This window comes from Danio rerio, chromosome 21 (assembly GCF_052040795.2).
Source record: "Danio rerio strain M-AB ecotype USA chromosome 21, GRCz13ab, whole genome shotgun sequence".
NCBI lineage: Eukaryota > Metazoa > Chordata > Actinopteri > Cypriniformes > Danionidae > Danio > Danio rerio.
This window is the reverse complement of record NC_141041.1, coordinates 24,720,199-24,743,731: the sequence shown is the minus strand read 5'-3', so window position 1 is coordinate 24,743,731 and position 23,533 is coordinate 24,720,199. Positions and strand designations below refer to the sequence as shown.

General features: G+C 33.3%; 1 protein-coding gene across 31 annotated transcripts in view; it reads left to right on the top strand.

Moving 5' to 3' along the window:
* ncam1a (neural cell adhesion molecule 1a) overlaps positions 1-23,533 on the top strand; it is a 411,497-nt gene that overhangs the window by 365,875 nt on the left and 22,089 nt on the right. For 21 of the 31 annotated variants that reach the window (XR_015519418.1, XR_015519419.1, XR_015519416.1 and 18 more), the window contains 2 exons: positions 12,402-12,526; positions 14,912-15,092. Coding sequence is in view for 23 of the 31 variants with exons in the window: in XM_087299154.1 (XP_087155280.1) it covers positions 12,402-12,526; positions 14,912-15,092 (306 nt within the window). In the remaining 8 variants the exon portion in view is untranslated. Of the gene's footprint in view, positions 1-12,383; positions 12,527-14,911; positions 15,093-17,665; positions 17,881-23,533 lie in introns of those variants that run through there. The other 10 variants (XM_087299166.1, XM_087299164.1, XM_087299163.1 and 7 more) reach the window with 4 other exon arrangements.

Below are 23,533 nucleotides of genomic sequence, written 5' to 3'. Positions count from 1 at the left end.
CACCTAAGTACACTTGAATCAATATCAAGAGTCAGTCGGATCCCTAAAACACAATTAGTGTGCCCAATGCTCCATCTCAACTGGATTTTAGTCCGTCTACTGACCTGACGCAAGACGTGCGGAAACAAGGATACAGCGTAATCTACTTGAATTAATAATTACAGAGTGAGCAAAATATGGTCAAACATTATAATTTATTAGTCAGGTAAATGTATTATGCCAATTCAATCAGTCAATTCAAAAATGATCAATACAAAACATCAAATTATCAAAGATAAATCCAAGATGAAAGATGCATACCTGACTTTAAATTTTACATAACATGGAGCAGGCTCCATGTTATGGGCAGATCTGGTTAGGCAGAATCGCCCTGAGCCTTTTTCAAACCTTACCTTAAATAATCCAAGAATTCCCTCAAGGAAGGGGGTGTGTGCATAACAAAAGCATTCCCATTTAGTGCTGCCTGTGGAAAAGTCACACCCTTCACAGTGGTTCAAAAGATGCCTGAAGTTATATATTTATTGTTTTGATTTTGTCTATTTCTGAGAAAATGAGACCATTGTACCAGTCGCACTGAGACATTTCAAATGATATCAAGCATGATAGTTAAAGTCAGTTTGGTTAATCTAGAACATTCAAACATTGAAATGACCATATGTGTGAGATGGGGTGGACGAAGCCGAGTTTCAGCAGACTCAGATGCAAATGCAGCAGGAACTGGTTTTTCCCGCATTCCCACCTGCTAGGTTGTGGAGTCAATTGGCCCTGTTTTCAGCTCATGTTTTGAATTTTCAAAGACATCAAAAATATTTGTAATATTTCAATTCTTACACTCTCCAGACATGTTAGAATTTGAAACTAACCTAAAACATGCAGCATACTTTACATTTGCTAGGGTCATGCTGATTCATTCAAAAAACGTGCCAGTGAAATTAATTCTTGCTAGCAGCATGCAAATTAATGCTAGCATGCTAATTCATTAAGTAAATTTCCATCGATATTTACATTAGATGCCGCCTACGCTGTTGGTATCTATCGGAAGGAATGTGTTTATAGAGCCGCCATTTTAGTACACGTGCTCCTTTTAAATGAATGTGGAACCAAGGTGCAGTGGAGGACTGGCCATAGATGTACAAACATATATACATATAATTATGACCGAGAGTTTTCTTGGTGGTCAGTTTGCAAATATATATTTTTCTAATTACAAAAATTATAATTTTACATCCCTTTTCTACATTGATAGATAAGTGACCACACAGGCATTACCAACCAAGAGCATGTGTTTGTGTGCATGAAAATGTATTATCTCCCTCCCTGTTAAATTTGATCTAATCCGTGTCCTGAAACACACACCCTCTCCTGCTTTCACTTCTAATTCTAAGGGAGGGAGCAATACGTTTATGAATGAATCTCCATCATAACCGGTGTTTGAACCATCGATATCCCTGTATCTCAATGTGAATATCCACCTTTCTGATGTAAAAAGTATATAAAATTTTTAATATTCAATAATTTATGGTGTATGCACATTAAGGCACAGGCACTGTTATGTTATCAGTTACCCTTATTAGTTACTTCAAAAACTAGCTGGCAATAATACAAATTTCTGACACCGCAGCATCTTGTTATTGTATTTCATTTACATTGTTTGCTAATTTTGTTCAAAAATCCTTATGGTCAGTGCAGTAAGTGACTGTACTATCATCAATAATTTTTACTTTTGCACAAAAGTTTGTAACATACAAAATCGTAAAAAAAATAAATCTTACTTCTGCCTTTATGCTTTGTTTTTTTGTTTGCTTGTTACTACACCTGTATGCAGCACAAAAGTCTAGCATCTTTAAATTGGCTTTAGTCTGATCTAGTGTGGTTGAATGACATTTGTCCTGGGAGGATTTACTATTCCTACCACAATTATGCTAGTAGCAAGCTAACTAAGTTTAGCAATATCTCTAATTTCTGTTAGAAACATTTTAATTGCTAATTTATGCTGAAAACATGCAAAGACATTGTGAGCATGTATCAAGTATGAATTAGTCTGTTAATTTATGCTTAATACATGCTTATTCAAGATACTGAACACTAACATCAGGCTAATGCATGCTAGAAACTGGTTGTTAATTAATTCATTTTAGAATCATATAAAATAATTCATATAGATGCTCACAGTATGCTAATTTGTTTCAAAATACTAAAAGCATGTTAGCAACATTAAAGCTTGCTTTTTGTGTATTGTTTAAATAAAATTAAGTGATATTTTATAAGGAAAATATAGATTTTGTTTCAGTCTTTTATATTGGTATTTTATTCGTAGTATATTAATAATTTTAATCTAGGATGTGCATGATTTTAATCTAGAATGTTTCATGCAACAAAAGGTCAAACTAAATAAGGCAAAATATGTATATATAACTACATGCATTGTGTTGAAGAGAGTTTTTATTTTATAAAATGAAATAAAAAAGCATGGTTTAAGTGTATTTTTTATATACAAATGAAAACCAGCTGCTCTTATGGAGACTTCTACTAATATTTATTTATAGAGTGTGCCTGAAGGTCTACCAATCCAGCATTTGATCTAGTATAGACTGTAGACATTTAGTTTTGGGTGGAAGGTGCTGCTTTTCACTATTCTACTCCACTTATCTCACTTGAGCCCTACATATGTACACCACTGTGCTGATCTAGAATCAGTTTGAATGAATAATCCTAGATCAACGTTTTTATTTTTGTGTTGTATTGTCTGAAACTCTTCACACAGTAGTTCGGACAATTCATATCATTCTGTAGCATCCGGCTTCATGTCTGGTAGATGATGCCGATTTCTGTCTGTATCCCGTCCACATAAATGCGTTTCCTCTGCCTTTGGCTGGCCTGCTTCAGTTTCAGCTGGGTTTTACAATACCACTGATTCCTTTCAATCTGCACAAGCATTTATAATTCAATGTACACTGCAAGAGAGCTGCATTTGAATCCTCTTGTCAAAAGTACCGCTCGCAGTCAGAGGAAATACTGCTCCTGGTGAAGTGGATTCATAAAGCAATTTGGACCCTATTCTTACCCTGAATAATTTAAAATGGCCTGAGATGATATCAGGTTGTTTCTTAAGTACTTTGATTTGTATTGGAATTTCAGAAATCGACTGTCTGGAAATTGCTTTATGGACCTACAGTATACACGCTGTATCTAATGTGACAGAGAAGTATTTATGTTTATAATTTATGTTTTCTTTTTGTTGTTTGTGTTTCTGTTTGTACTTTTTGGTCTTAACACGTTCCATGTTTGTATAATTTTTTTCAATGTTTTGTATTTTCCATGTGACCCCTCCCCCCCTTCCACTTTCCTTTCCACCACTCATGTACGTGCGTATCATGTGACTTTGTCATATGACTCTTGCATGGTGCTGATGATGTCGTCTTCGCTGGTGAACAGAAGGTAATTTTTTGTTGATTTATGTTTTTGTTTTGTTTATTTTTTTGCTTCTTTTTTTTTTGCCCATTGTTCGCATTAACAGTGAGAACAGACAAGTTAATGAGGGGAAGACAGAAGAAACGCCCACCCAGTACCAGCAGGATTTATGAGCCATTTCATTCCTGAGTCATTCATCCTTCAGAAATCTCTCACCACCTACTTTATTTGGCTTTTTGAAAACCATCAGACACTGCAATCCCAAAGCTTAGTCTCCTACACATGCTGCAGAGTGCTCTGCATGCTGAACGTGTTGATTTTTCAATGTATATTTTACTCTTATCAAATTATTCTTACTTTATCACTTCAACTCTTGATTTTTTTTAATGAATGATGCAATTTTTTGAGAAAATCTCGTTATTTCATTAAACTTAATATCTTACAGAGTTACTTCAAGCCCAGAGTATGCTTTGTTTTTAAATATAATGCAGTGGGTAAAATTACACATGCACTAGAAAGATTAATTCATTGAGTCCATTGTTTACACTTTAAAGTAAAGGCACAGGTTAAAAAAAAGGTAAGTAAATGAAAAAAAAAAAATATATATATATATATATATATATATATATATATATATATATATATATATATATATATATATATATATATATATAGGTAATTATTAAATTTTTATTTACATCATCTATGTACAAATACTTTATAATGATACTTTAATAGCTGTTCTGACTTCCTAGAGCAGAGGTGCCCAAAGAAGGGCACTGCATAGTAACCTATGGTTTGGCCCAACCCCGACCATCCTATCTGAAAAGAGATGGAGAATGATAGGTAGTTGGTTGCGGTGAAAGCCTTTGACAGAGATTGTCATTTTAACATAACCATTTGTTTCTTTGTTTAATTGAGGAGCTATAAAAAAGCCAACTAAAAATAAATGTTGTAAATAAATCAGTTTTACAATGTAAATACTGCCACTTGACAGATAGAGAACAGTGCACAAGACATCAGCAAGCAAATCAAGGTAAAAGCAAGGGCTGGAGCAGCTCGATTAGTGTATTCAACATTGATCTCTATTGTGTTATAAATAGGATTTTTTACATTTTTACTATAATAAGTTAATTATAAAACATTTAAAATGATACTGCTTCATTAATTTGTTTTAAAGCAAGATTGTCTAGTTATATTTAAATATTAGCTAATAAATTAGGAAATCACACATGGCAAATTTATGGTAATACAGTTTAGTATATTCAACTTCGACCCACAGTCCTCAATCAAGTTTGGCTTTTGGCCCTTTATTAGAAAAAGTTTGGGCACCTTTGTCCTAGAGCATCAATAAAAACCTTTGTAAATCAAAAGGATGTACCATTTATAGTATACGTGATCCCAAGAGCCTCTTTTCTGTTCTGACACATGAAACAAATGATTCTAATGATCCAAAAGAGTTATTCTGTACTGTCAATGTGTCAAACTAAAAGGTGATTTATTCAAACTAGCTAGATATACATAGTTTCATAGTTTCAAATGCACTTTGCACTTTCAAATGCATTTCATAATTGTTTCATCGTCATGAAAAATTTAAAGTTAAATTAAGGTCACATTCAAAAGCTCACACATGGAGGGTCAGTGGGAGTATCTACGGTAAAACTTATGTGTGAAAGGGTTAACCAATAAACAGGATAGGATTTTATAATCCTGCAAAATAAAAAAGAGTTACAGATATCTTTTAATTCTCTAAAGCTGCATTTACACTGCATGCTTCGAGTTACTCAATTCTGATGTTTTTTTCTCTCATGTGGCCCAGATCAGAAATGGCCCATGTATGTGTAAGCAAAACAAAAAAATCACATGGATTATGATTTACTCAAATCAGATTCAGGCCTTGTTCATAAGTGGAAATTTATCTGATATGAATCGGATCTGTGCCCTCGTGTCAGCATTGTAAGCAGGTAGATCTGATTTACACCTGTCAATGTGAGTCGCGCATCATTAAAACCTTATAGAATGACAACTGTGACACTTTTTTTCGGAACAGACTTCAGCAAACCTTAAATCTCATACACAAGGACTAAAAAAGCTTTTATATTGCCATATAGCATGTTTTAAGCATTTAATAAAGACAGAGAGAGAGAGGGAGAGAGAGAGAGAGAGAGAGAGAGAGAGAGAGAGAGAGAGAGAGAGAGAGAGAGAGAGAGCGCAACATCCGCCATGTAACCATTATAAAATAATATAGTTTCATACATCAAATGCATAAAGAACACCATGGACATTACATTAAGATGCCTACTGGCTTAAAAAGGCCTAGATTAAAAGAAGATGGCAAAAATGAAAAGTTTTTTCTGTCATAAACTATAGTAAAACCTAACACATTACATATGTTAATTGAAAAAAGAGTGCGCCTTCATTATCAACTGTCAGTCAGCACCCACTTTTGTTTTTACCTGGTCATTGTGCCTTTACCGTATGCTGTGTAAATGCAGAAAACCGGATATGAGTCACTTTTAAAAGATGATGTAAGCAGGTCATCAAAAAAAATCAGAAACAGTCACAAAATTGGAATTGACCATCAAGATCTGCAGTGTAAATGCAGCCTAACACATGAATAGTGCCTTTTTTCAGTTATCAGTAGTATGTTGTTTTTGTGTTTGCTCTGTTACTTTTCATTCTTTTTATGGTCCAATGTTGTCTCCCTGTGGACAAATACGAAATAAAATATAAAACAAAATAAATAAGTAAAAAAATCAAAGCACATGCGAGATAAATTCTCAGCAATATATGTACAAAAGCTGTCACTGGGGTGGTAGCTTTTCAAAAGGTACACTTTTGCACTTTTCATGATACAAAGGCACACCTTTATATAATAATATGTACCTTTAAGGCACCATTATGGACCATTTATGTACAAAAGTATACCTTTTGAAAAGGTACTGCCCCATTGACATTTATTTGAAAATAATTGCATGTCTGAAATAATTGTACTGCAAGCGTACAATACATGCAAGCTGTGCTGATGATGACATTTGCGTCACCTGTGCTGTAGGCATACCTTATATAAAAGATAAAGTATACTTTGGGCTTAAAAAACAACTCAGAAGCTCATTCAACAAAAAGGAAGCTCATCTTTAATTGTTCTCGTACAAAAAAAAAATCAAACATCATGAATGTGCTTTATATAATAGATATACAGTATGCTTGATTTTTTTCTACCAAAAGTAGAATCACCGATGTTATGCCATTGCATGAACACATTTTTCACACACTTCTGTTCTCTGTCTCTCGTCTCCGTCTGTAAGCCTCTCATGCATGTCCTAATTCTACATCTTTGTCTCATGGATGAATCCTGCTCACTGTCCCGGTCTGCTGTTCCAAATATGCAAAAGAGAAACAGCTTCACCTTAAAGAAAACACTTCTACTCTTTCTTTTATCACATTTTTAACCAAACACTTGGTTTAAGATAAGATGCTGTCTCTGTAATTTTTTTTTCCTGTAGTATCTCTTCCTGAAATACAGTATGTCATGATAGTGGCTATTATTAGTCATGATGAAGTGGCACAATAATCCATGACCCTTAAGTCTAATCCGCCTTCTGCATGGTAGAGCATGTTTCACTCTGTAACCCTAATCTTTCCCTCTTTGTCTTCTTAGCATCTGGACATGTTTCAGCTAACTGGAAATGATGACTGGAATCTCCAATAACTTGTTTAACTGCCATCCCTCTTGCACCGCTTGTCTTAAATTAACTTGTCTTCCTTTAAATTGCAGCATTTGATTGCAAACTTTAATCAAGCTTCAATTCATCAGGAGCCACGAGCCTCTGTTTTCATGCATGCGCAAACTAACTGCCTGATGGTCTGAAATTTTCAAAAATGCCTTTAACGTAAATGAAGCTTAATTACAGATTACTACAAAGAGATGTATCAGCATGTGAGATCATAACTAACGTTTACAAAGAAAGTTGATGTTTACAGGTTTACATATGCCATTGCAGAATCTGTTATACTGCTGTCCAGGAGGAGATGAATATTTGTAAAGTACACAGCAAAAAAAAAAATGCTTGTCCTATAGTTTTTGTCTTCTTTCTAGTGCAAATATCTAAACATTCCTAAATTGCAAAGCATTTCCTAGACAAGCAAGACATATTGTCTTGTTTTCAGTAATAATCATTTAAAAATAAGTGAGTTTCTTCTTAAAACAAGCAAAATAGTTTCACTTTGAACTAAGATCAATTTACATACCCCTTTGACAGATTATTTAGCTTATTTTAAGGAGAAACCCACTTATTTTGACTTATTATTTCTGAAAACAAGACAATTTTTTGTACTTGTCTAGGAAATGTTTCTTGATTTAAGCTTATTTAGATATTTGGACTAGAATCATGCTAATAACTCCTAGTAAAAAAAAAAACATTATTAGCAGTGTAACTTTATTTATTTAAGTTGTTTTGTTTGGGTTTTCTTTTGGTTGTTTATATTGCTATATTTATTGGCATTTCAATTTAGTGTGTTTTTGCTAGGAAAAAATGGATTCATTTATTTTTTTTTAAATTATTAAACTGATGTTTTGTATGCATTTCTTTTATTTATTTATTTTAGATGATATCTCACAATTCTGAACTTTTCTTAAAATTAATGTCATCATATCTGACAGAGACAAGTTTCACACAAGTCCAAATTTAGATACATTTTTCGTTTTAATAAAAATGCTTAGCTAAGTTATTTTTGGTTAACTAGACAAGTTAGGTAAATTGGGCAAGTCGTTGAACATGAGTGGTTTTGTTTTGTAACCAATCGAGGGGGAAAAATCTAGTTTTATTTGACACAAATAGTTTTTGGTAACACTTTATAATAACTACACACTATGAACTACATCTATTAAGCTTTAGCAAATAGTTAATTCATTATCTCTTAAGCATTAACTTTACATTAATAGACGTTAGTGAGCAGTTTATAACTACAGCTACAAACTATGTATTCTTGACTTACAAGAACATTTATACTGTGCTTAATAATTGTATTTTCATGCTTTATTATGTAGTAATTCTTCATTACTAAGTACAATATTGCATTATTTACAAACCATTTGTATTTAACCTGTTGACTGCCGCTCTACCAAACGGTTGACCATGTTTTACTGTTTTAAATAATGACTGTTAAAGTCATATAAAGAATGGCTGTTTTAAATAATGGTTTTCACGCACAGCATTGTTGGTTTACAAAAAAAAAATCAAACCAAACAAACATAGCATGTTGCTCTACTACACTTGACTTGGTTACACACTTGGTTTTATTGTAGAAAGAAAGAAAGAAAGAAAGAAAGAAAGAAAGAAAGAAAGAAAGAAAGAAAGAAAGAAAGAAAGAAAGAAAGAAAGAAAGAAAGAAAGAAAGAAAGAAAGAAAGAAAGAAAGAAAGAAAGAAAGAAAAAGAAACCATGTATAATGAGAATTTGACATACTTCAAAAAAAAAAGGTGATCTAGTGTTCAAACATGTTTTATTTGGAAGATTTTTTGTTTAAATAAATTGGTCCTACACTTGGCCCAGTACTGTTTAAAAATGCATTGAGTGTGTTAACTAGTGACATTAGGAGTTAAGAAATCCAACATTGTTTTCTTGGTGGGGTAGTTAAAGGGGTTAAGAGTAGTTGGTGGCCTTTATAGAATCATTCAGAATGAGTTGATAAATGATTAATAAACTAATAAAATCAGCTTTTTTATTTTATTTTATTATTCAGGTATATAGTAATGGTTACTATGTATGTTAATAAACACTTTACTAACTCAACTTCATCCAGTTTTGTGACCTAATCTAAAGTGAGAACTGTTTATGCTTTCTAAATCCCTTATGAATGACAATTAAAAGGTTAGTATCAAATAAACAATAAATGTTTGCAATGTTGTCTTATTAAAATAAAATTACTGTAAACTTTAAATATTGCCAAATAACAGGATTGTCACAATATATTTTAATACAACATTACAATGTTATTTAGCAAAGTTTAAACTGCACAGTAATTTTATTTTAGTTAAGATTGCAAAGATTTATTTTTCGTTTCATTTGTGTATCTTAAAATAAATAGAAAATAATAAAGCTGTTTATTTTCTTTATTTTTTCCTGTTTAGAATATAACTGAGCCTTTAATTGTCATTCATAAGGGATTAATAAAGCATAACTAGTCCTCACCCTAGATTAGGTCACAAAACTGGATGAATTTGAGTTAATAAAGCATTTATTAATGTACAAATTAACTATTATGCCTGAATAATAGGATATATGAATATTAATTTGAATTGTTTATTAATCATTTATTTATGCTTTCTTATTCTCTGATAGCACCAGCTGTTCTTAAATAACTAGTTTGTAAATAATGCATTAATTTAAATTAAACAAAATTAAACAAGGTATAAAAATATAATTAGACACAATACAAATGTGCTTATAAGTCAAGAAAACAACATTTGTGGCTGCATTAATAAGCTGCTAAATATCATCTATTAATGTAGAGTTAATGCTTAACAGATAATGATTTAACTACTTGCTAATGCTTAATAAATATTTCATAGTGTGTAACAGTGTCGCCCGTTTTTAATGCTTTTATTCCAACCAAACTAAAATAAATAAGACTTTCTCAAGAAGAAAAAAGTCTAAAAGTAAATACTGGTAAGCATTATTTGGGAAATGTTAAAAAGTAGTAGAAAAATTATTGCAAAAAGAATACAAAATTCACAGGAGGCCATATAAAGTGATCACAAATACAATTTTCTATTACCCGTGCTGTTGTGCAAAATACAATGAATAAACATCTAGCAGATTCTGCCAGGAGAATGTAAACCTAATACCCAAACTAAATCCAATGCATCAAATTTAACTTGTTGTTGTTGTTGATTATATTTCTGTGTCAAACATTCAGGTATCCTATTGCCTTGACCTGCAATTCCTCTCATTTGTCATGTTTAGTATATTTTCTGGTATATAAACACAGTGTCACACCAGTTCCTAATAGGGCCTGTTGTCTGGCAGCTATTTATGAAGACTAATGATAGCAGAGCGCTGTGGCCTCCTCTAGTGATACAGGTAGACGGCAAAAATCCCAAACAAGCGCCCACACATGCGCATTTCCCCCCGCTGATATTATTAAATGTAATGGCAGAGAATCTCCAATCAAAGTGCGAAGGATAATTATGGGAGTTCTGTCATTAAGTAGTGGGCAAGTGGAGATAACAAGCTCCCCCAGAGACTGCATTACTTTCTCTCCGTCACTGCCACCAACACAGGTCCAGCTCTCATTACTGCCCAACGGCTTTTACAAGAGCCAAGCGCTTTCATTAATGCTCCACATTTGGAAGGATGGGAGGCAGAAGTCATCATTATGCTGCCAAAAAAATGCTTCTGCAATGAGATGTCTCCATAGTTTAGCCAAAAACCAGAACAGAGGAATTCAGTTGTCTGAAAGGGATTTGAATGTAAAGTGTTACATCTCGTGTTTTGATTACATTTGTTAATTTAAGCCTTTTTTGTGCATAGTTTAAATAGGTTTATGTTTTGTTTTTGTTTTTCCACAGCTAGGTCAATAGTGTTAATTGAATATAAGCTACAATTTGTTAGGACTTTAATTAGATTTCCTACAGTAAATCTGCAAGTCATATATTAAATGTATATTAAATATTAAGTCGTAAGTCGTATATTTAAAAAAATAATTGTTGCTGTTTTAAATTTTTTAATTGAGTTGAATTACATTTACAAGTCATTTCAACTTACATTATATTAAGCTGATTGAAAATATTAAAGTCAATTTCGGATAAGTCACAAGTTTTGTTTTAACTAACCTTAACTAAAATTGGTTAGTCATGTTTCAATTTACCTTAGACACTTCAAGTAAATTCTGTATATTTTTAACGTTTTTCGTTTGTATTTTCAGTGAAATTTTTACTATTTTACACATACAGTTGAAGTCAGAATTATTATCCACCCTTTGAATGTATTTTTATTTTTTTTTACATATTTCTCAATTGATGTTTAACAATGCAAGGAAAATTTCACAGTATGTCTGATAATATTTTTTTCTTCTGGAGAAAGTCTTATTTGTTTTATTTCAGCTAAGATAAAAGCAGTTTTACATTTAAAAAAAAAACATTTTAAGGTCAAAATTATTAGCCTATTTAAGCTGTATTTTTTTTTCGATAGTCTACAGAACAAACCATCGTTATACAATAACTTTCCTAATTTCCTAACCTGCATAGTTAACTAGTTAACCTAGTTAAGCCTTAAATGTCACTTTAAGCTGTACAGAAGTCTTGAAAAATGTCTAGTCAAATAATATTTACTGTCATCTTGGCAAAGATAAAATAAATCAGTTATTAGAAATGAGTTATTAAAACTGTTATGTTTAGAAATGTGTTGAAAAAATCTGTAAACAGAAATTAGGGGAAAAAACAGAGGGGCTAATAATTCTGATTCCAACTGTATTTGCATTCTGCCGGGTTTTACAAAGGGATTTGTTCATATATAATTATTATAGATTATATAATGGATTAAATATTTTTAAGATAGATTATATAGCTTTTATATTTTATATGATCAACAGGATTCTCAAAAAATGCTCTGAAAAGCTTTTTAAAGTCTTTAATATGTTAAAAAAAACTTTTGTGTTAGAAATGTTTGCAAATTAGTGCATAAATAATTCAATATTACTTAAGTTGCACTTTTAAATATGTCATTTTAGGAAGAAGTATGGTAACGCCTTGTCTTAAATACACTGAAAAAAAAAGGATTCCTGATCTTTAAAAAAAAAAAAAATGTGTAGAATAAAATGTAACAATATTTGATTAAGTCAATTGAATGTGATGCAAGTTGAAATGAATTGTAAACTCCGTTCATAGAAAAAGATTACAACTGAGCTGTTGAAGGATGTTCTCCTGTGAAAATGTGTCTGGAGTCTGTGCTGGGCTTCATCTAACAGCAGGGCTTTTTTTCTCCTCAGGGGAACCTAATCCTCCTAAACTGGAGGCTAAGCCACAGTCCACGGGCAATGAGATGAAGGTGCACTTTATCAAGCAGGACGATGGGGGCTCTCCCATCAAACACTATCTAGTGCGCTACAGAGCTGTGAGTATGATTGGACGTCAGGTAACATACTTAACTCATCCTGTCGTCTGAATTATTTACTCATTATAGCAGTGACATGGTTATGAATAGGTAACACTGTTCAAGGATCTGTGACTTATTAGTGTTTCAGTGAAAAACTAAACTTTAGGCCTTAAAAAGTCTTAAATTCACTGAAATATTGTGTTTTAGGTCTTAAATCATTTTAAAAAGGTCTTAATTTTATTCTGTCCAAGTAAAGGTATACTCAAGTGGACCACCAACCATCCAATCACCAATAAAACCTTATTGTTTATATATATATATATATATATTTTTTTTTTTTTTTTTTTTTTTTAATATTCCAAAGAAATACAATTCACAACAGACATTTTTAGAGAAAATTCTACAAATTAAATTCCCTAATCAGGAAACAATAAATAAAAACAATTACACAATAATACCAGGCCATTAGAAAAAATCCTAACCCTGCATACATCTAAAATGCTTTTTTTCTGGTCTTAAAAAGGTCTTAAAAAATCTTAAATTTGTAATTAAGATTAATTAAATTAAACAACTAATTTGTGTTGTTGCTGTATCTTGACCAAAAAATTACAAGCAAAAAATGTAAATAACATTTATTTTGATAAAATGTTACATGTTAAATATGCCAAGGAAGACACAGAAAGGCTAAAATCTTTAAAAACTTCTTAGAAGTTCTTTATGTTAATGATGGTTTCTTATAATTTGAAACAAGTTTATGTTAGATTTGGGTCTTGACCCCATAGAGAAGTTAAATATCAAGAAGGATTAAATTCTTGGTCAAAGTACAATCCTTACCTCATTTGTATAAAGCATCTGGAAAATGCATATATGTAAATGCGATGCACAGTAAATAACAATATCATGTAGATTTGCAATGTGGAGTCCAGTTTATGATGTTTCCTGTTTTGCTTTTCTGCATTTTGATTTCATTATCATTTATATTTATGCATTTAGAATGCTTCATGTATTTTTTTTTTCCAAAACAACATAGAAAAGAATAGTAGAGAAAAAGATTAATGGTAGTAATACACAGTGGCAGGTTTGTTAGTGAACTAGATTAGAAAACAAGCTAGAACAGCGAACAGTTGTTGAGAAAGTGGGTTGGTAAAATGCTTGTCTTCAGCAGCTTCTGGAGAGATGTGATGGTCTCAGCAGTTCAGCTGGAGCTTGACAGCTCTTTCCGCCAGAGAGCAACAGAGAGTGTGAAAGTTTTGGGAAGTGGTTGCACAACTAGACTTTGATTACCAGACTTACTTTTTTCCAAGCATTAAATGAATAGTTCACCCAAAAAATTAAATTTTACTTACATTGACTCACCCTCAAGTAGTTCCAAACTTGTATGAGTTTATTTTTTCTGTTGAAAACAAAAACATGATAATTGAAGAAAGCTGAAAATCTGAAACCATTGGCTTTCGTAGTAAAAAAACAAATACCATGGTCAGTGGTTATAGGTTTGCAGCTTTCTTCAAAATATCTTTTTTTTTTTTTTTGCAACAGAATTAAGAATCTTAAATGGGTCTGGAACAAGTAAAGGAACAAGTAAAGGGCGACATAATTTTAATTTTTTAGGTGAACTATACATTTAACAAGTGGTTTTGTTGATAACACAGTATTTCAATGGGTATGATATCTAATTTATTAGATTATCTAATTTATTAACTTACTATTAATATTCTCATAACTGCACCAAAGCTGCTGTATATCCACTTGCCAAAACCTCTTTATGGGATAAAAATACTGTTGTTTGATAAAATCTAAAATTGTAGAATTACGGATTATGGTTTGTTACTCATTACAGATTACTTGAGATCTCTAGTTAGGAATCTAGACTACTCTTTTTTTGACAATGGAAACATATATTACATAATAAACCTTATTATGGACTTTCTATTCGTTACATACAGCAGAAAACACTCAAACTACTCGCGCAACAAACTAATGTTTATGTTTATGACACACAAATTCAAATAATATAATGAGAAAATACCAATTTGCAACAGGGACAAAATAACAAGTTGTTTTTTATGGCTAGAAATCAATGCAAGTGAATGAGACCAGATGTCTCGAGCCAATAAGGTTCCAATGATGCTTAAAGAATAAGGTCAATATAAATGACACTTTTAATAATTTTAAAAGAGTTTTTGTTTGTGTACTGTAGTCAAATTTTGAAGAAGATCGAAACATCAAAGTTTTTCTAAAATCAATCAACAACACTCATTATTGTCCTAGTAACTTTTTTGATCCACTTCAAATGTTGACTACTATATTGCAAACCCAGTAAAATTCAACTAACCTGCTATTTTCACTTTATCCCCCAGATATGACTCAAAGAAATAATATACCTTGTGTCATTTATGTCCCTAGAAGAACCGCCAGGACTGGAAGCCTGAGATCCGTATGCCTGATGCCAGCGATTACATAGTGCTGCGGGGCCTAGACTGGAACACAGAATATGAAGTCTACGTCATTGCAGAAAACCAGCGAGGACGGTCTGAACCCGGCACCCTCTCCTTCAGGACCTTGCCAGAACCCACCGCCATCCCAGGTACAGTCCTCCCCCTTGACCCTAAAGCACAGCCACTGCCAGCCAGAGCGGCCAACAGCCTGACCGCCTTACCCAACCCTGCTAACCCCATCCTACTATCAGGTCTTGTTGTGGATTAAACAGGCCACCCTTTTGTGTCAACTTAAGTCCTGGTCTCCTCTAGAGAACGTAATATCTGAGAGTAATAAGATTGACAAATGTTTGCGAGAAGTGAATCCTGGAGACCTTCAGATGCTCTCCAGAGCCCTGAACCTTCAGGCAAACCTCCCCAAACTCTAACAGTTAGCTTTATTGCTGGTCTCAGAGCGATTGCAGATCATATCAGAGGAGATGAGATTTTCTGTTTGGCACTCGAGAGGCATAAAGCCACAGCAGGTCTGTTCAAACCATTCACCCCCTCCAACACGGGCTCGTTTGGTCTGCGCTCCAATGGCAGTGCTGTGTTTTTGTTTTCTTGCGAGCTGCTTCCCCACTGATAAAAAATTGGGCCTTAGATCATCCGTAGGCTCAGTTCAGGCACATTGTGGCAGGCCAATTGAATTGGACCATTCTCAGTGGGGATGCATCCTCTGGTTTTGCATGATGACGCCTCAACAGGATTAATGGTTTAATGCTTTACCGAGGACCTAACAGGCATCTACCGGTGCATGGCCAAGAGACCTGCTTTTTCTCATCCGCTTAGTGGGAAGCAGCCATATAGCAGTGGGAGCTTTGGATCTCGGAGCACTTGTGCAAGAAAGACGGATAGAAAAGCCTTTTTTTGTCGCTGTCCTCTTTTCACCACACTTATACATTGCAGAGTTGTTAACCTCAATGTGTAACATGTGGGAATTTAAAAAGACAGCTTTATTTTTAGCCCAACATCTGTATTGCCTCAGACGGAGCAGCTGCCGGTTTAAAATATGGTCCAAAAAGCAGCTGCTCAGACAGCGATTCGTGTTTCTCTAACGTCTTCTATTCGGACCAGAGCATGGCAGGTTAAAAACACATCTGGGATGCTGTCAGTACCACATGACATATATTCCTTGAGCATGTTGAGTCTTTAGCAGGAGTTAAAATAGGGAGGATTTTCATGCATGGTGCAGGGAGGGGGTTGAGCCGAACCCTGGCCGCTAGACAAACATTGAAGCTATACTTTCTGTAATCCAAATCTCCCCGGCTACTGTTGACATGGAGTGAAAGCTATTCTAATACAATGCCCGTTAACGTTCGTGCAGTTTAAGTAACATAAAAAAAAAAACTCATTCTGTCATCCAGCGCATTATTACATTGTATTGCATCATAACCTGCTGTTTGTTCTGCCTCGTCTTCTGACTGGGCAATATTTCCCTGGTGTTTGCGACATGAAAGATGAAAGCTTGTTTGTTTCCCAATTTCCTATAGATTTTTCTTTTTTTAATTATAAAAATTTAAAAACAATTTTCTGGAGGCAATAATTAAAGCTGAAGTGTGTGTTTTGTTTGCAATATTATTTATTAAAACACCTTCTCTGGCTCTGTACAACATGCAGAGACATGTAAACATAATCTATCCATAGATTGAAAGCTATCCGCTTGTTAAGTCGTGATCTATTGGTGACGTATGGAATACTGTTTCCGGGTCCAAGCCGCTACTCATTTGAACTGAGAAAATGTTAGTTTATGACCCCCTTTTAGTCATCTCACACATTAAAGTGAATTTTATATAAAATCATGATGTACACAACCTGGACTTGCTGCATCACAGACACTAAAATTTTTAACAATTTATATAAAAAAATTAATCATTTTCTAGCCATCAGATATTAGGCATGGATTTATATAATGTAATCGTGATTTTTGAAAGTATACCAGCTCTTTGTAAACATTTTTTATTACCATTTGATGAGTTTCCCCATATAATTTTATATAGGTCTTGGACCCGGAAGCCGATTCGCGTGACGTCATTCTTAACAAGTGGATTTAACCAATTATGCAAGTTTGTGTCAGAGACATTTATTTGACTGATCAATTGTAAATGGAGAAAATATTCAAATTTGTTATTATTTTTGCAAGTCCGATGCTGATAGTATGGACACACTTCATCTTTAAATAAAAAAATATATATGTAAGATTGACCAAAACTAGCTGTAAAAAATATTTAAATAAGTCAAACACCAGGAAAGTTGCCTGATCTGTGTTTTGATTGTTCTGTGCCTTTGTGTCCCTTATCATTCCATATGTCCCTTCATTGTTGCCCTTTCATTCTTGACTCGCTGTCATTCGCTTTGCTTTTAACATGCTAAGGCCTTCTTACTTTGTTTTACTAACTTGCTTGAACTTTCCTTTGATATTCTTTTCTAATCTTGATTAACCTTTCAGACTTAATTTTCTGTATTTGACCTATTCTCTGTCTCTCTCTTTTTTCTCTTTCCCAATTTCTTTCCCTGTTTTTTCCTTCCCTCCTTTTTTCCCTTTTTTTCTGTCTCCATGTGTAAAATCGGACATCACTGGACCATCGCATTTTCAAACACACACTCAAAACCTTTATTTTTTCTGTGCACTGTCCCTGTGGTCTTTCTGGGATTTTTTTGTTTATTTGTGTGGTGGTCTCAGCAACCCTTGGCTGCTCCTCTGTGACGTACGCTCTCGTCACTCTCATGTTCTCCATGCTGACTGTGTTAGTGCTCTCATAAACTGGGGCTCGGCAGAGGAGAGGAGCCCTGTCCACTCTTCAACTACACCCTTCAGTTTTCTACGCCTTCTGGTCCTCTCGCAGGCTAAACAAAACAAACAAACGAAAAAAGATTATCACTTACATATTGTCGGAATCAAGCAAAGTGTTCGGTGCTTGTATCATTCTGTTTTGTTATTTTAGTTTCTTGTCATTTTTAGTTTCTTATTCATTTTATGTTTAAGCAAGGCAGCGTCGATGTGTTTGGAAACGTGTTTTCAAACCATGGACTTCTGGGAGTGTTGTAGAAAATCTTTCCATGTCAAGAAGCTTAGTCTCTTGATATTAATCTCCATATAATTATTCTAGGGCCCATTTAGGAGATAAAGGTCATTTTAGATCACCTTCATTAATTTTATGTTTTTTATATGTTCTTTTATTATTATTATTATTATTATTATTATTATTATTATTATTATTATTATTATTATTATTATTAGGATATTAATTCATTTCAGAAGGATATTTTTAAGAAATAGGCACCAAGTTCGTGTGTTGACATGGAAAATGTGTTTTTGTGACAAAATGTACATAATTTTAGACGATTCAGAAAATATATACTTTCTGTAATGGACTTTATTTACATTTTCTTCTCTGCTTCTTACTTGAAAGGACCATTCAAAACTAATGCTACTGCTGTTAAACTCATCCACGTCAATAAGTGTCATTTTCAACTGTGTAATTTAATTACGTTCCGTAATACATTTTTTTGTACACACATACCAGTACGGTGTCATGCGGTAATCATTGTAGGTTTTAAGACAATATGGTAAGCTAGATGGATTGTTTTGTTCATTTTGTGTTTGTAACGAACATAACATGGTTTCAAGTCGAAGTTTCGATTTGCATGGGACCATAATGCGTGACCGCTTTGTGTGATTGTCCCATGATGATATGGTGCTCAGTGTCGGTTCCCTTTTACTGTACTTTAAAAGGGCAGAAGTGTTCTGCAGTACTTCTGATTGACCATCTCTACTCTGAAATGCTCCAATTTATTAAGCCTGTATTTCCTGCTTAGACAGAATTAAACACAAACACTCCCCAGACTGAATTTTAATGCGAACCCCAGAAGCGTTCTTGAGTGCATGGCACCACCTTCATTGTAACCGTAAAGTATAAATCAGTTTTAAACATTACCGACGAACGTTTTCTGCAATGAAAGCCCAGCCGACTGTTCGTATTAAAGAAGGTGGTGGTCTGTTTACATGTCAAAGGCTGCCGTGCGCCATCGAGAGTGGAGATGTGAGTGTCATTATTATGCAAGACCTATGCAGGCATTTCCTGAGAGGGTGTTTGAGTAAAGTGCAACTAATGTAATTAAGTGTCTTACAGTATAAAAGCTCACATTTAAGGCAGGGCTTTGAAAATAAATGGGGGGTTGGAGGGGGGAGTCTTTTGTTCAATAAAATGGAGTAGCATTTGTTTCCCATTTTGGAATGGAATCTCATGGTAATAAAGTGATGCGCCCTGGAGTTTTGACTCCTGGAAACGCATGTGCCAATCAGTTTGCCGGGCTCATCATTTATATTCAGGTGCGTCTCTGTCCTTAATCATTGTATGTTGGCGCCAGATGACATTTCATCAGAAAAGCAGCACCCCGTTTGGCCCATCTGGGATGTTTAATGCCACCCTGGATGGATCATCGGCTTCATTCAAACTAGCAGAACTGGAGGCAAAATGAGTTGAGAATCCAAACTTGGCACAGGCAGGAGTGCCACTTGTTCACACTTATCACAGAGAGTGACTGGAGATGAAGGCAAGTGCCAAGTCTGGAGGTGTCTGAATAACCTGAGAGACCTCGCAACAGACTGAACGTTTGTAATGATTGTGCTGTGAAGGTTAAATCAGGTTGTTAGAGATAAGTCACATTCAACAGATGCCTCTTTAGCATCCAAACAGTATTTGGGTTATGTTGTAGATTTTCACAAGATGTCAGAACTCGATTGTTTAATTATTAAACAGTCATGTGTAATATTCAAACTAGGGAGGGTAAAATATTGGATTGTCAGCTATAACTAGCAGCTAACCACTGCTAGAACAGTAGGTGCCATAACTGCATCATTCTGAGGGCAAAACATTAATTAATTAATTAAGGTAAGGCTATAATTAAAAGGATTTTAATAACACTTTAAAAGGTTTGTTTATTTATAAGCATGCCATGACAGTTTGTAAATTTATGACAACTGTCATTAGGTGTCATTCATTCAGTAATCTCATTTTAAATGATATGGTGACATTGTTTGAAGTGTCTTTGTTATGACAACTTGACATTAGCAAAGACAACATACTTTGTCATAAATCTGTCATCAACATGAATGTCATAATGCCATTAAAATTGTCATGAATATTTTTCTGATCATAAGTTAGGTCTCCCTGGTAATGTCAAGTTGTCATAACGAGGACATCTTAAACAATGTCATCTTTGTATTTAAAATGACATAACTGACTGAATCACAAAAGTCAAAAGCATGAATAAAATCTCCATATTCATGAAGTGGCCACATTATTATATTATTTTATTTTATTTTATATTATATTATATTATATTATATTATATTATATTATATTATATTATATTATATTATATTATATTATATTATATTATATTATATTATATTATATTTCCTTATCTTTTATTTTAAAACTAGTCATGTTCACATCATGTGATTTTATTTTATTTTTTTTTTTGTCATATGCTCTCTGTAATGTCTTTGGACTGCGGGGGAAACCGGAGCACCCGGAGGAAACCCATGTAAATGCAGGGAGAACATGCAAACTCCACACAGAAATGGCAACTGAGCAGAGGTTCGAACCAGTGACATTCTTAATGTGAGGCGACAGCACTACCTACTGCGCCACTGCATCGCCCAGAATATAACATATTACAGAGTTTTACATATCATATATTTTAACAAATTATTCAGTGATTTGCTTGATAAGTTCAGTTAATGCAAACAAAGAAATACAAAATCAATCAACAGCCTCAGAGCTTATAGCTCATTGTTGATCAGTTAATTTTCTTTTTACCTCCGACTAAAACGGTTGCACTTTATTAAGAAAATGAACAAATCAAAATACAGAGCTGGAAGCTACCTGAATGGCAATAGCCAATTAAAACATGGCACATGAATTAGGGGAACCATAGGATATGATAAGATGAAAAAAGCAGAGTAATTTCAAAATAAAAGACATGACAAATTAAATATGTTACATTTATTTGATCATTATTTTACCAGTTCTGGTGTATTTTTAAAAGATTTTTCACCTCCCTAAAAAAATGACTTCACATTTTAATCTTCACTTGTCAGTTTGTGTACGTTTATTTTGAAGAATGTAGGTACTCAAAAATTGACAGTCTTATGTACATATACATATATATATTTAAAAAAAATTCCTACAGTGAAAGTCATTGGTTAACTGTTCTTAAATATATGTTCTGAAATATTCTTTTTTTGTGTTTGAACAACTTGAGGGTGAGTTAATGGTGAATAAATGTTCTTTTTTTGGTGAACTATACCTTTAGTCAGTCGTTTTCCCATTGTTCTGTTGATATTACATTCACAGATTAGTTACATGACTTAAAAAAGTGTCCAAAACTGAGTGACCCACATTGAAATCTTATATATGACTACATAAGCAAATGAGCTATGACATACAAGTATTTGCATTTCACATATTTAATAAATCAAAATATATGTTGCATATTCTACATATATTTATTTAAAATATTCCAAAAATATATATAATATACAGTTTCATATAGTAATTTTCAACCATTGGAAATACAAATGTGTACATTCATGTTTAAATATATTAACTATAATGTTGCATGTGTAATAAATCTAATATATTTAAACGTATACAGTGGAAGTCTGTTAATTATTAGCCCCCCTGATTTATTAGCCCCCCTGTTTATTTTTTTCCTAATGTTTTGTTTTAAAAGAGAGAAGATTTCTTTAACACATTTCTAAACATAATAGTTTTAGTAACTCATTTCTAATAACTGATTTATTTTATCTATGTCATGATGACAGTACTTAATATTTAACTAGATATTTTTCAAGAAACTTTTATACAGCTTAAAGTGATATTTAAAGGCTTAACTTTTACCTAACCCTAACTTGGCAGGCTAGGGTAATTGGGCAAGTTATTGTATAATGATGGTTTGTTCTGTAGACTATCAAAGAAAATTAGCTTAAAGGGGCTAATAATTTTGACCTTAAAATGGTTCATAAAAAATTTAAAACTGCTTTTATTCCAGCCGAAATAAAACAAATATGACTTTCTCCAGAAGAAAAAACATTATCAGACATACTGTTAAAATTTTCTCGCTCTTTTAAGCATCACTTGGGAAATATTTAGTAAAGAAAAAAAATCAAAGGGGGGCTAATAATTCTGACTTCAACTGTATGTACATAATTTCATTTCTAATGGTTGAAAAAAATATATGAAAGTGACCTTTTTGCAACACTTTGAAATAGATATTGCACATATAGCATGTTTAAGATATGTGAAACCCAAATATGTCATATATGTCATTTTCAGATATTTTTAGGTATCAGATTTATATACAGTATGGAGAACTACATGATCCGATTAGCTGAATAAGAATGCTAATGTCTAGCTCTGTCCAGATATTCTAGACATTACCCAGTACTGTCATAAAATGCACCATTTTTGCTCCGGATCACACCGGTTTTCAGTATTCAGTTTGTGTTAGTGTTTGGAATGTGTGGAGACGGCTCAAGCGTCTGGAAGACCTTTCACGCATGTTGCTGAGTCAGCAGAGCAGGGTGTTTTTGGCCGGTGAGGGAGCTCAGTGAGACGGCCTTTGTGTGCTCAGATGTGTGTCTTGATTTATCGCACTTGTTAAAATGCAGGCTGAAGCTCAGGAAAACAACAAACATGCCTCAAGCTAGGAGAAGAGCTCTCGGCCCTCTCCTGGCCGGCCAGTAGATTAAATCTGTCCGCTCTACCTCATGTTTCCCAATCTCCCATATATGCTTTCACTGGGCTGCAATGGCCACAAAGTGTATAGCATCCGATTACCTATCCTAACAGTTTCATGGTTAAAGTTCATATTTCATTTTGGTTCCTTGTAGGTCTGTTGCAAGGCTTGAGTTTCAACATACAGGGGTAACTTTAATCTTAGTTTTATTTATCAATATACAGTGTTCAGCATAAATAAGGACACCACTCACAGATCTCTGTTTTAAATTAATATTTTCTTTAGGATGTTTTACAATAATATATTTGTGCATATAGATTATTCAGTACCAAAGCCAAACCTGGAAGTAATCTAAAAATAATAATAATAATAATAATATCACTGTCCTCCCAAATTAACATTGGGAAAAACTGATAACAGAAATAATTAAAAGAAAAATAAAACTAAAAGTATATTATATTTACATTATGTTTTGTTTGGTTTTATATTTATTTATTGTAGTATAATATTTGTTTATGTATTTAATGTTTAATAAAATTTTATAAATTTATCTTAATTTGTTTGAAATTAAATGTGTTATATATTTCTATTCCTGAAGACATTAGGTGACCAAACTCTTATTTTTTATTTATTTGACTTATTTTCAAAATTATTTGTTTTTGTTCTCATAGTGGCTATTATAGTCATGCAAAATACTATTCAAGCTAAAACTATTTTAATATTGTTTTTATTTAACACTTTACTTGAATGGGGTGTTCATAAGACACATGTCATAAACATACCCGTCAACCCTCCTATTTTG